General features: G+C 37.8%; 1 protein-coding gene across 1 annotated transcript in view; it reads right to left on the reverse strand.

Moving 5' to 3' along the window:
* FRY (FRY microtubule binding protein) overlaps positions 1 to 13957 on the reverse strand; it is a 271904-nt gene that overhangs the window by 99971 nt on the left and 157976 nt on the right. Inside the window, exons 29-30 of the mRNA XM_023208778.1 lie at positions 9016 to 9170; positions 164 to 263 (exon numbers count right to left, since the gene is read on the reverse strand). Of these exons, the coding sequence (XP_023064546.1) occupies positions 164 to 263; positions 9016 to 9170 (255 nt within the window). The remainder of the gene's footprint in view (positions 1 to 163; positions 264 to 9015; positions 9171 to 13957) is intronic.

The following is a 13957-nucleotide window of genomic DNA, read 5'->3' on the forward strand; positions in this document are numbered from 1 at the left end:
GTTCACAAAAGATTATATAATTGCTTTCTCACTCTTCATAGCCACAAATGATACGCAGAAATAAACAAAGGCCTATCAGTAAACAGCAATTAGGTAATCAACTACCATTTCTATTTTCTGTACTCAAGGATGGATATTTTCTACGCCAGTAAATGATACGTGCCTGCATGAGTTGCATGGAGATTTCATAAATCTCTCTGTTGGTGTCAGAGGCCTTGAATAGAACAAGGTTTAATAATGTCACTATGTCGAAGGGATAGTTCCTAAAAACACAACAAAACAAAACAAAAGCATGGTTTATAAGACAGCGTGGCTAGGTTGTTACCTCTTAAAATTCTAGCTGGCATACTGACCTTGGTAACTTATTAATGACATTCCCACCCCCATTTGGCCATTTTTTGCTTCCTTCTTTTTCTATTTATCGGTAGATAAAGGGAAATGACTTTATTTTGGTTTAAAATTAAATACAGGACACCAGGATAAAAGAACACAAAAGTCTTATCTGATGCAAACAGACTTTAATGCAAACGAACAAGTGAAAATGACAGAAAAGGATACATGTACTAAATTTCTCAATAGCTCACCAAATTAATATTTTCATTTGATTCCTCTAAATTTATTAAGTGCCAAACAACTATCAGGAACAACGTGCAAAGTACCAACGATACAAAGATAGCAAGGCTGGTCTGGATCCTTAAGGAGGGCTTGCAGTTTAGTCATGGAGACAACCTGTACAGTCTAGTTCTGATGAGCGTTATGGTGGGAACATCCACAGCATGCTACAAGAATCCTGATGAGGGACACCTACGTTAGATGGGGGGTAGGGAAGTCTTTTCTGAAGAGGAAACTGATTTGTTTTTTCTAAGAGCTGCCGAGTGAGCACAAAAGAACCAGCGACCAGGCAAGGGTAGGAGCAAAACTGAACATTTATTTTTGGTAACCTAAGGTGTGGGGGAGAAGTCTGTCGGCCTCGGGCAAAAGAGGCCGGCAGAGTCCCCCGGTGGGGCTCTCGGACGGACTTCCCACAGTCCCGACATCCCGACAGGACTGGGGCTGTGAGAAGGCCGCGTGGCTCAATGGCCAAGAGCGGCTTTTCTAGGAGTGGGAGGGCAACAGGCGGAGCACTGGCGTGTCGGGGGCGTTCCGCAGGTGCGACCAGGTAAATCTTGGTCTCTTCGGATTGACGGATTGACGTCACCTGGCGCATGCCCAGTTGGTCTGCACCTTCCGGGGCGCGGGCTGCATTTTCGCGCCCGCGGGAAGAGTTTGGGGTGGGGGGGGGGGGTTGAAGAACCCGGAAGTGCACCATCTTGCCTCCGTTCATCCAAACAGAAACAAGTAAAATGGGTCTTGAAGCACCAGGTGATATTAGCCAGGGGCATGGAAGGGGTAGTACAGGAGTGTTCCAGATAGAGAGGACAGCATTTTGAAAGATTACAAGAATGAAACAGCAAGATACCTATTGTGAAAGGGAAGAATCTTTGTGTAGTAGACTGAATAAAATGAGTAGAGGCACAGAAGGAGGTGAGGCTAGGCCAGTAGGTGGGTTCAGAAGATGACGAGCCTATGGACTTCACCCTGAAGTTTCAGAGAAGCACTACAGGATTTGCCACGGGGAGGGAGGCAATGGCATTCACTTTTTAAACAATCATGCTGGTTGCTGTGTGGAGAGTGGATTGTATGGGGCCAAGAGTGGAACCTGTTACAAGAATCCAAATGTATTGTAACATACTGATAAAGGCTTGAATTAGAGCAGAAACAGTAGAGACAGAAGGAAGGGAGAGATCTGAGGAACACTAAGGAGATAAAATCAGCAGGATTTGGTAATTGATAGCATGTGTGGGATGGGGGGAGAGGAACATAGAGAATAGATTATGTGGCAATTGGCAGTATAACCATGTAGAATAGAGAGATTAAATTCATTTTTTTCTTGGTATGTAATCCTATTTAAAGATGTTATCTTTTCACCATACGTATTTTCTTAGATTATAGTGGAAAAGAAGTCATAAGTAGAAAACTCCTGGTGAGTTGAACTTTTTCTTTTCTTTTCTTATTTGAGACAAGGTCTCACTATCACCCAGGCTGGAGTGCAGTGACATGATCATGGCTCACTGCTGTCTTCACCTCCTGGGCTCAGGTGGATCCTCCTGACGTGGCCTCCCAAAGTGTTGGGATTACAGGTGTGAACCACTGCACCTGCTGAGTTGAACTATTGAATGGTTTATATGTAGAAGGTGGGTGACTACTATTTATTTTCAAACAAACTTCAGGAAGAAAAAGACAGTTTGAAGGTGAAAAAACATGTTAGTTGTTTTTCCTTGGGATTCTTTTTTTGATTCTACATAATTACGTCGTCTAAGAAGTTCTGTTTTAGAACAATCACTGCTTTGGTTTGAATGTTTGCCCCACCAAAACTCATGTTGAAATTTAATCCCCAATGTGGCAGTATTGAGAAGTAAGGCCATTAAGTGGTGACTGGGTCATGAGGCTACCCTCATGAATGGGTTAATCTATTCATGGATTAACGGATTGACATATATCATGGGAGTGGGGCCAGTAGCTTTGTAAGAGGGGGAAGAGAAGCTAGCATGCTCAACTCTCCTGCCATGTGAAGCCCTGAGCCATCTCAGGACTCTGCTGAGAGTCCCCATCAGCAAGAAGGCCCTCAACAGATGAGGCCCCTTGACCGTGGACTTAATCTCTATAACTGTAAGAAACAAATTGCTTTCTCTATAAACTATCTAGGTATTCTGTTATAGGCAACAGAAAACAGAATGAGACAATCACCCTTCCAGAAAGGCTGTCCTACTATGAATACATCCCATTCTACATTAAGTTCAGTGAGAAATTATCGTAAGAATTGGTTAAGCACATGAAAAACTTTTTCTGCTTTTAACATTACTCAAATATTAATTTTTATGACATATTTCTCTTTTTTTTTCTTTTCTTTTCTTTTTTTTTTTTTTTTTGAGATGGAGTCTCGCTCTGTCGCCCAGGCTGGAGTGCAGTGGCCGGATCTCAGCTCACGGCAAGCTCCGCCTCCCGGGTTTACACCATTCTCCTGCCTCAGCCTCCCGAGTAGCTGGGACTACAGGCGTCCGCCACCTCGCCCGGCTAGTTTTTTGTATTTTTTTAGTAGAGACGGGGTTTCACCGTGTTAGCCAGGATGGTCTCGATCTCCTGACCTCGTGATCCTCCCGTCTCGGCCTCCCAAAGTGCTGGAATTACAGGCTTGAGCCACCGCACCCGGCCGACATATTTTTCTTCTAAAAGATTCAAGCAACACATAGGGCTAGCGGGTCCGCCCTGAAGATGGTTCACTTACAGGGCTGCAAGTTGGTGTTGCTTGCAGGTAGGTGAATAGAATAAAACATAGAAGTATCTCATGTCCTTTCATTCTCCCCATTGTTATTCTTTTTTTTTTTTTTTTTTTGAGACAGAGTCTCGCTCTGTCACCCAGGCTGGAGTGCAGTGGTGCAATCTTGGCTCACTGCAAGCTCTGCCTCCTGGGTTCAAGCAGTTTTCTGCCTCATCCTCCCAAGTAGCTGGGACTACAGGCGCCCGCCACCACACCCAGCTAGTTTTTTGTATTTTCAGTAGAGAGGGGGTTTCACCATGTTAGCCAGGATGGTCTCGATCTCCTGACCTCATGATCCGCCCGCCTCAGCCTCCCAAAGTGCTGGGATTACAGGAGTGAACCACTGCGCCTGGCCCAATTGTTATTCTTATCCAAGAGGCAATTACTGTCAACATTTTGATATTTCAGCTGTCTTCCAAGTCTATATATGAACATTTGCATCAAAATCCCTCTCCTTCAATGCACAGGGTTTTAAACATAAATGTGATTACACCACTTGTCTGTACTATTCGATGATCTGCTTTTTCGCTGAACTATAAGGCTCACTTCAGTCTTCCTAATAGCTGCCACATATTCCATTTTAGGAACATATCCTAAACAACTACTCTTGTGATGGGTACCGTGGTGTGCCACCTAGATCCTTCTTTCAGGATGGAGGCACTCAGTCCTCCAGCTAAACTGATGGCAGCTGAATCCCAATCTGAAGCCTTCTTTGGGAACTGCCTTCAGCCAGAGGTTTGCCTAGGTCAAGGTTATATCTGTTCCCCAGCAGCAGCCCCAGTGGGAATGACTGAGGTTTCTTTTCTCTTCCCAGTCCTAATTCCTTCATTTCCCCACAGATGTTGACCCCAAGGGCCCACCCTAATAAATGTCCTGCGTTCAAATATCCATCTCAGTCTGTTTTCTGGGAAATCCAACTTTTGACATGCATTGATAGACACTTAGACTGTTTTCACTTTTTCATTATAGTGCCACAAACAGCAAATGTGCTGGCCTTTCTTTAGAAAAAATTCATAGAGAGGTCATGCAGGGTCCAAGGGCACATTTAAAATTTTGGTAGATACTGATATATTGCCATCCAAAATAGGTTTATTAATTTTTATTCCAAAATGATTACTTTTCTGCAACTTGTATTTTTAAATAAGCACAGTCTGCTTGGTGGGTCTGATGAAAAATTGGGGAACCACCCCCAGATGACGGTGGTGATGAGGATGAGTGTCAGAATGATGTTGAATGATGGGTGACACTGATGTTGTCATGTGCCAGGTACTGTGCCAAGGCCTTTACTTAGATTTATTATTTAATCTTCACAACAAGCATGCAAGGCCTAGAGAAAAGTACTTGCTTCAGGTCGTGTAGAAGTGGTGGAGTCCAGACTCCTAGATAAGTCTGACTTCAAAGAATTCAAGCTCTTCTCCACAATGCTCACAGTCTCCTAGACAGCCCACAACAGTGCATTTCATACCCAGTGTAGTTTGGAATTGTTACAAACTGCTGTATCTTGGAACAGACCTTTCTGCCTATAAAAGGAGAAAGGAAACTCCCTTCTGAGCCTTATAGTAGCAGAGATGCTTTACCTACGTCTCTGTCTTCTGACACTGGAATTTAATACTAATACATTTATATATATACAAATATTTATATATATATATATATGTGTATATATATGAGCCAAATATATTGCTGAATCGCTGGAGATTTAAAGGCAGGAAAAGGGCAGACAAAGCCTCCCTCTTACTTGGCAGGGTCGTGCACTTGACCTTGTAATTAGAGAATTTATTTTGTTGTTGAAGAATGAGCTACGAGATTCATGAGCCACAACATTGAAAGGAATAACAGATCCAGAAAATGAAGGAAACCCAGAGGAGGAAACAATGAAGGAGATTTCAAATAAGCAAAAGAGTACAAAGAAAGTATCTGTACTTAGATGTTGAAACCAGGCTGAGAAATGGAATCTTATACCTTTCAGTATTTAATTATTCAGCATAGGCAGAGCAAGGGTAAAAGATAAATCAAGACAGCTGTGATCACACCAAATAAAAATCAAATGATAAAATAAATATGGGAGGTAGATATGACTCAAAAAGTAAACAAGAAATCAAACTATCTAGAAGAGAGGAGATGTTGTAGAATGTGGGAAATGTCGGCTAGCTCTGGCTTACCTAGTACTACGTTACAAAGCTCAGGACCGCTCTGAGGTATTCTGAAGAGAAAGATTTTACTAGTTAATTGAGGGGATTACTTCACAGCTGTTCTCCTCCAACAACTATTGAATAACAGCGTTTATGGGGTATTTACCATTTGTTAGGCCTTAGGCCAAGAGGTTGTTTTTGCTTAATCATTACTGGAACCCTGTCATCAACCCTATTTCACTAGTGGGGAGGCATCTGCAGTAATTTGTTCAAGAACACACAGCCTGATTAGAGGTCGAGTGAGGATTTGAACCCAAGATAGTATGTTTCTGGAGCCCAGATTCCCAACTCTGCTCTCCCGAAATACTCCAGATGGCTGACACAACCAAATAAGGTTATTTATCATCAGTTAGGGAGTGTGATTGGGATTTATGAATCATAAGCTTTGCCTGTCTTCCTTGTTGATAAATGGATATTATTCCCTGAAGAAATGGGCATTTGCTTCTAAGAATTCAAGTCTGCTAGGCCTGACTTAAATTAGGAAGATTTATAGAAAGTTAACTTAAAGAAAAACAAACATACAAACAATGCCAACACAAACCACCACCAAAAATAAATCCAATGAAATTATTTAAAAATCAACACTTTGCACTTTGTTCTTAAAAAACAATTCTAAAACATCTATCAAACACGTTTTAAGAGTGTGTTGGAAGGTAAAAGTAAAAATAATGAAATTCTTAAGTATTTAATTAAAATGTAAAGAGAATTCTGGTGCGTTAAGCTAGTGATTGGAAATGGCCTATACTCTTAATACACAATTTACCTTGATTTATAACTTTGGAAAGTCATTTAGTTTCTTTCTCAATTTCCTTATCTATCTTATTCTAATCTCATTTGGAGTGAGGGAAAAATCAATACAGACACAAACATAAGCCAAATAGTTATTTGAACTAAAGCTGGTTAACAAGTAAGCAATTTTTTGTACTAAACTTTTAGTAGTGAGCTGTATCTAATAGCTTTTAATCAAATATGTTAACATATTTTATGAAAAATTTTGCAAAATTAATACTGCCAGTTCTACCATCACTTTCTTTTTCTTAATTTCCTTTGGTCCTATTCAAGTTCTGTTCTGACTTTCTATCTCCTAATATTACCAGAGTCATAGCACAGCATAGCTATAGAGTTTTGACTAGAGAACAGTAAGTTCACAGCACATGCACACACACACACATACATACACACACAGTCACACTCACACACAGTCCTTTACTGCTGGAAAAATAACCAAAAAGAAGGATGCAGAGAACCATTTTTCCCCATTGCCACAGCTAATGACCATTGACATATTAATTACACAAAAATGGCAAATCCTCTTTTCTAAAGCTAAAATAGAAAATTTAAATCAACAAGAACATTTTAAAAATTTTAATCTTTCAGGTAATTTAAAGTCAATTATGAGTGGTTTCTTAATAAATAAATGTGCTTATAAACTGTCATAATCCTCTACAAATAAATCCTGGAGATAATAATTCCTATTTGAAAAGGAGGAGATCATTATTTATCTTACAAGAATTCTTTGCTTTAGAAAATGACTTGTAGGAGTTACTGTGTAGATAACTTGTTTGAGAAACTTAAAATAAAATTCAGTTTGCATATGACTTTTCAGAAACATATTTCATAAGGTCTTCAGTTGCTTTTTAGATGCAAACTTACAGAAGATGAATGAAGCAAGAGCTGAAAATACCACAATTGGTTTTGGAAAAAAGTACTGCAAACACAAGCACAATGACTGCTCAAGCCTCTCTGGAGGCCTGCCTAGACTACACAGGCTGAGAATTTATGTGGAAAGAGCAAATTTAGGCAACAGCTGAAATTTTAAATTCTGAACATGCCCTGTGTTGAGAAATGGCAGAAACGCTGGTCACTATCTGGACAGTTGGGTTCAAGCCATTGTATTCTTCTGACCTCTGCCCTTCCTTCAGAATAGATGAGTGTCGTGAATGCAAATAGATATGCACTATTTGTCTAAGAAACCAAGATAGTGTATAATGATACCTTAAAAAATACTTGGAACATAGCACGTTTTATGACCTAATATTTTTGTGACTAGAGATATTATTGAAATTGAGACTATGTTGCTAAATTTATTAAACATTTATTTGTGCTCCCTAAGGAAAAATACCTAGACTTACTCAGAGAAATTCAGTGTAGTATTTTGTGAGATGGCCATGCAATGCAATAAATTTGATTAGGATAGTTCAAGCCAAGTTCACTGGGAGAAGGGCAGTGAAGAGGTGAAACTTATTTTTGTCAAAGAAAGAAGTCCAAGTCATAGATTCTAAATATATTGTTAAAAATCAACGGGTCATGTGAACGAAACTTTATTTTTAGAATGTTGAAATATCTGAAAATTAAAAAAAAGCACTCTGGAGAGAGAGATTTTTGTAACAATGTTCTTTTGGTAATGTCCTAAAGTATATTTTTTAGTAATGCTTATAACAGGAAATAAAACTTGATGGAAAATCAGGCAGTTTAGGTTATATTCGTTTGATCTAACTTTTATGGATATTAAAATCTATAATAAAAGCTCTACTACTGAAAGCTTTAGATATGAAATATTATCTACTATCTTTATAAAAGAAAGATAAAAATTTTAAGGAGAAACTTGTCTCCCTAAATAGCATGTTCATTTTAGGTTTATTGAAAGTAGACATCTTCCAAAATACTGTTCTTATTAACTTAGACCTATAACAGATTGGAATTTAAAACTAATTCACTTTTATTCTCTTGATCTGGTAGCTCAAGATAGCTATTTAAAGCGCAACATTTAATTAAAAAGGAAAGTTGACAGTCTATATGAATATTTTCAAAAATAAATGAGCTGGTTTCTCTCAATTTTTCTGATACATAAGCTCTTTATTGGGAATAGCTTATGCAACTTAGAGAACTTTTATTAACCCTTTCATCGTAGCTATGAACTTATTTCAGCACATAAATTATGCTGAATGGCTACACTGAATAACTAATTTATACAACAAAGGCAATGGTTTTAAAAGTGTAATCTATAGAACCTTTGGTGCCACACTTTCTTTTCTTTTTTTCCTTTCTGAAGTTTTTGACAAAGTGAATTTAAAAATTTTAGGCCACTTCCTGGGTTTGGTTTTTTGTAAAGATGACTGATGGGCTATAGTTCACCCGCGTTACAAACATTTCTAGACATTCCTTTAATTCCTATAATGTATCTTCTTTGTCATTTTCAAATCCTGCTATAATACCTGACTGAATTTCCACGCAATTAGAAAGGTACTGTAACAACGAATCATTTCCTGATAAAATGAGAAAAACCAATGAAACTGCAACCTTACAGGGAGTAGTTTACCTGCTGGGGACATACAGAAAATTTTATATTCTCATATAATTTACTTTGCTCATAGAGTTGCAAAACAGTCAGCTCTCCGTCATTCATATCACAAAAGGTAACCCTAAACATACTTGCCACTCATCACTGCTTATAAAAATTCATACCTGCTTCCACACACAGTTGCTATGGCTTTGAAGCAGCCAGATGCAAGTTGGTAGGAACCTGTGTAGCATCGGTCAATTGCCCAATTAAAAAGATTTATTTGGTCAGGATTAAGTTCCAGTAGCAAGACGACAACTTCGCAGCCAAGTTGATGAACCTGAATACATGGAGCAAATCAATATTATTCGTATTTGATGAAAGAATGTTCTAGAGAAATACACAGATTAAAGCTTAGTCAATATAAACTAAGTAAAATGAAAGGAAGACTGAGCTTTCATCTTGGTTGATTTATATGTCACATATTCTTCAAGAGAGTATAGTGTCGCAACTGAAAACTGAAATGGATACATCAAATTTGATCATGTAAGTCTGTTACATAGTGTCCACCTATTCTCAATTTTTACCTCTGAAAAGGGGTGGCTGGGTGCAGTGGCTCATGCCCATAATCCCAGCACTGTGGGAAGCCGAGGTGGGTGGATTACTGAGTTCGAGACTAGCCTGGCCAACATGGTGTAACTCCATCTCTACTAAAAATAGAAAAAATTTGCCGGGCGTGGTGGCATGCACCTGTAGTCCCAGCTACTCAGGAGGCTGAGGCAGGAGAATCACTTGAACCTAGGGGGCGGAGGTTGCAGTGAGCTGAGATTGTGCCATTGCACTCCAGCCTGGGTGACAGAGTGAGACTAGGTCTCAAAAAAAAAAAAAAAAAAAAAAAATAGCGGGGGGGACGAAGCCTTTATTGGCAAATTTTTTTTCATTTAAAATATGTCTGAAAAATACATGTATTTTGTTTAAAAAATCCAATATACAAAAGGATATCCTCTATGTATTAGCTCAGAGTATTGCGGGGGATCATTTGATCATTTGATGTTACCACCGTGCATGCAGGGTGGCCACTCACCTAAAGATTTTGATGCCGGTAGGAATAGTGATAATTATAGTGGCAGATGTGAAGTATGCTTATGTATCAATGTCTATTCCTACTACAAAGTCTCTTAAGGAAAAAAATCAGAGGAAATATGACTATGAGGATTGGTTACTGAATATACTGTGTGAAGCTTAGCGGCCTTTCAAAAAGAAATACAGTCTCAATAGACTCTTCTTAAAGTTTTTTTTAATTAAAAAATCATACCAGATAGCATTAACAGGATGCTGAATCGATGATTCCTGAAGCTACTCTCAAATACTAGATGGTCAGTGAATATGCACATTTGTCCAGGAGAAGGCTGGTGCCTAGAGGCTACATGTTACTTTCTCCTCAGAAAGTAACATTCTGGCCAGGAGTGGTGGCTCATACCTGTAATTCCAGCACTTTGAGAGGCCAAGGCAGGCACATCACTTGAGGTCAGGAGTTTGAGACCAGCCTGGCCAATGTGGTGAAACCCTGTCTCTATTAAAAATACAAAATTAGCTGGACATGGTGGTGTGTGCCTGTAACCTCAGCTACTGGGGAGGCTGAGGCACAAGAATCGCTTGAACTTGGGAGGCAGAGGTTGCAGTGAGCTGAGATGGCGCCACTGCACTCCAGCCTGGGCAAAGGAGTGAGGCTCTGTCTCAAAAAAAAAAAAAAAAAAAAAAAAAAAAAAGTTACATTCTGGTGCCTCCTCCTAAAGTTGTTCACTCTTCTTGCCAGTTGAAATCAAGTTGAAAAGGCAAGATTCTGGCTTCTTCATTTTTTTTACTTACAGGGTTTGGGCCTAGGTGGGAGTGATATTCTAACTGGATGGTCAAACACCTGCCACCTAGTTCCCCCCAACTGGCTTTAAGTAATTCGTAGCAGATAAAAGCTGATGATATTATTGCAAATGACTTAAAATAACATTTCATTAAAAAGTTAGACTTGAGAGAAGAATCAAGCTTTTATTGTGCTTTAGAAACTTACATTGAGGTATAAAATACACAGAAATCGTATATAATTCCTATGTATATGATGAGTTATTTTAACACCCTCCTATGATCGCCACCAGGTCAAAAACCAGAATATTACCAGCACCACTGAACCCTCCCCTGGGCACTCTCTTAAACACCAGCCTGTCTTTCCTCCCCAGGAGAAACCACTATCCTGACTTCTAGCACTACTGGTTAAGTATGGGCCGTTTTTCAGGTCTATATAAATGGAATTATAGGTATATAATTTTGTCTCCTGTGGCTTTAATTTGCATTTCCTTCATGCTATAGACTGAATGTTTGTAACCTCCCAACCCTCAATTCACATTTAAATTTTAACCCCCAAGGTGGTGGTATTTGCAGGTGGGGCCTTTAGGAGGTGATTAGGTCATGAGGTGGGGAGCCCATGTGAATGAAATTAGTGCCCTTATAAAAAAGACCCCAGAGATTTCTCTTGTCCCGTGTGTCAAGTGAGGACACAGCAAAGAGACTGCTGCCTAGGAACCAGGAAGGAGGCCCTCATCAGACATAAATCTGCCAGCATCTTAACCTTGGACTTCTTGGCCTTCAAAACTGTGAGAAATAAATTTCTGTTGTTGATAAGCCACTTGTTATAGCTGCCTGAATGGACTAAGACACATGATTATTAATGAGTTTGAGAACCTTTTCTTATGTTCACTGGTCAGTTAGGTAACCTCTTCTGTGAACTGCTTAAATTTCTTGCTCATTTTTCTATTGAGTCTGTATTTATCTTATTTATTTGTAGGAGTCCTTTATATATTCTAGATAAGAAGTCTCCGCTGATTGTGCATTACAGACATCTCTCACTTTATGGCTAGTCTGTTCATGCTCTTAATGGTGTCTTTTGGTGAACAAAAGTTATTAATTCTTCCTTAGGGTTAGCAATTTTTGCATTCTCCTCAAGAAATCTTACTGTAACCCCAGGGATGAACATATTCTGGATTATTTTCTAGAGACTATTATTTTAGCTGTTACATTTAGATCTGCAATCCACCTGCAATGAACTTTTGTAAAGTGTGAGGAAAGGGTCAAATTTCTTTTTCTTTCTTTCATTTAGTAAGGCTATCCAACTGACCCCAAATTACTTATTGGAAAAAGCCATTTTTCTCATTGCTCTGCAGTGCCATCTTTGAAATAAACCATGTGTGCATATACATAATATATGGTAATTTTCTGGCCTCCCTATTCTACTCCATTGGTATATATATACTTATTCTTGGCCAACAGTTCAGTGTTTTAATGATCATACATTTATAATAAGTATTGATTTCTGCTAAAGTGAATCCTCTCACTTTGATTATATTGTTCAAAATTATCTTAGCTATTTCTGGTCCTTTGCATTTATAAATACATATATACATTTATATATTTATTTATATATTTTACATATTTATATATATTATATATATATATATATATATATATTTAAAAGGAACTTCCAGTTGTCACAAATACCCTGCTCAGATTTTGACTACAATTGCATTGTCTCCATATTGCATTGTCCTCCATTCTGGAGGAGAATGACTTCTTTACAATAGTGAATCTTCCAGTTCAATAGCATGGTATATTTTTCCATTTATTAGATGTTTAATTTTTCTCATTAATGCCTTACATATTTCTATGTATGAGGCCTTGCACATTTTTGTTAGGTTTATTCCTAACAAAAGTATTTAATGTTAAATCCTAATTTTAAAATGCCATTATAAGTGGCATAATTAAAAATTTATTTTTCCAGCTCCTCATTGTTGCTGTACTGAAATATAATTGATTTTTAATTTTGACCTTTCACATGGCAACCATGCTAAATTCACTGATTAATTCCAACACTTTGTTTAAAGACTTGTTGGAATTTCCTTCACACACAATTGTGTCACCTGTGCACAATGAGTTTTACTTATGTTTTATTATTCTTTATAATCTCTTCTTTCCTACTGCAATGGCTAGGATCTCCAGTATGATGTTGATAGACGTGGTGACAGTAAGCTTCCTTGGCCATTTTAATCTCAGAGAGAATATTTTCAAATTAACTATTAAATATGATGTTTACATATTTTATACTAAATATGGTGTTTATAGGGTGTTTTGTTTCAAGGTGCCTTTTGTCAAACTAAGGATGTTCTTTTCTATTTGTAGTTTTGCCAGGAGTTTTTCTCTTGAATAAATGAAGAACTTTATCAAATGCTTTTCTTGCATCTGAGATCATGTTTTTGAGATTCTGTGAATATAGTTAATATATGAATGAACTGACAGACATTTGAATATTAACCAACCTTATAGTCCTTGAATAAACCCATTTGACCATGGTAAGTCATCTTCTTTCTATATCACTAAATTCAATTTTCTAATATTTTATTTAAAGTTTTGTATCTATGTATTAGAGACAATCTCATGAATGAGACTGCCTTTTAATTTTCTTTCTTGCTACAACCTTTTCTTGTTTTATTATCAAGGTCATTCTGGTTTCACAAAATGTACTGGTATGTATTTCCTTTTCATCCGTTTTCTCTTTAAAAATTTGCATTGAATCCATGCAATTTGTTCTTTAAATGCTCAGTAGAATTCATTAGCAAAGCCATCTGGTTTTATAGTTTTCTTTTTTTTAACACTTTAAAGAAAGTCATTCCCTCTTTCTTGATTGAACTTGCCATGGATTTGTGAATTATTTTAGTATTGTAACAAATTCAACTTTTGGTTTAATGATCACTACCATTAATTTGTTTCTCTTTCATTAATTTCTACTCTTATTTCTATTATTTCCTTCATAGTACTGTTTTTGAGTTTGATATTCTATTCTTTTTCTAACTTCTTGTGATGGATGCTTAGGTCATGTATACTCAGCCTTTTCTCTCTCTAATATGAGGGTCTTCAAAAAGCTCGTGGAAAATGTATATTATGAAAAAATTATGCATGGATTAAAAATTTTTTTTGCACCAAAATAAACTTGTGCTAACTTGTTATAACGTGTCTGAACAGAATTTAGTTTGAGGCACTAAGAAGGAGAAGACATTAGTTTCAAGAGCCTCTATCAGAGTAACA

This window comes from Piliocolobus tephrosceles, chromosome X (assembly GCF_002776525.5).
Source record: "Piliocolobus tephrosceles isolate RC106 chromosome X, ASM277652v3, whole genome shotgun sequence".
NCBI lineage: Eukaryota > Metazoa > Chordata > Mammalia > Primates > Cercopithecidae > Piliocolobus > Piliocolobus tephrosceles.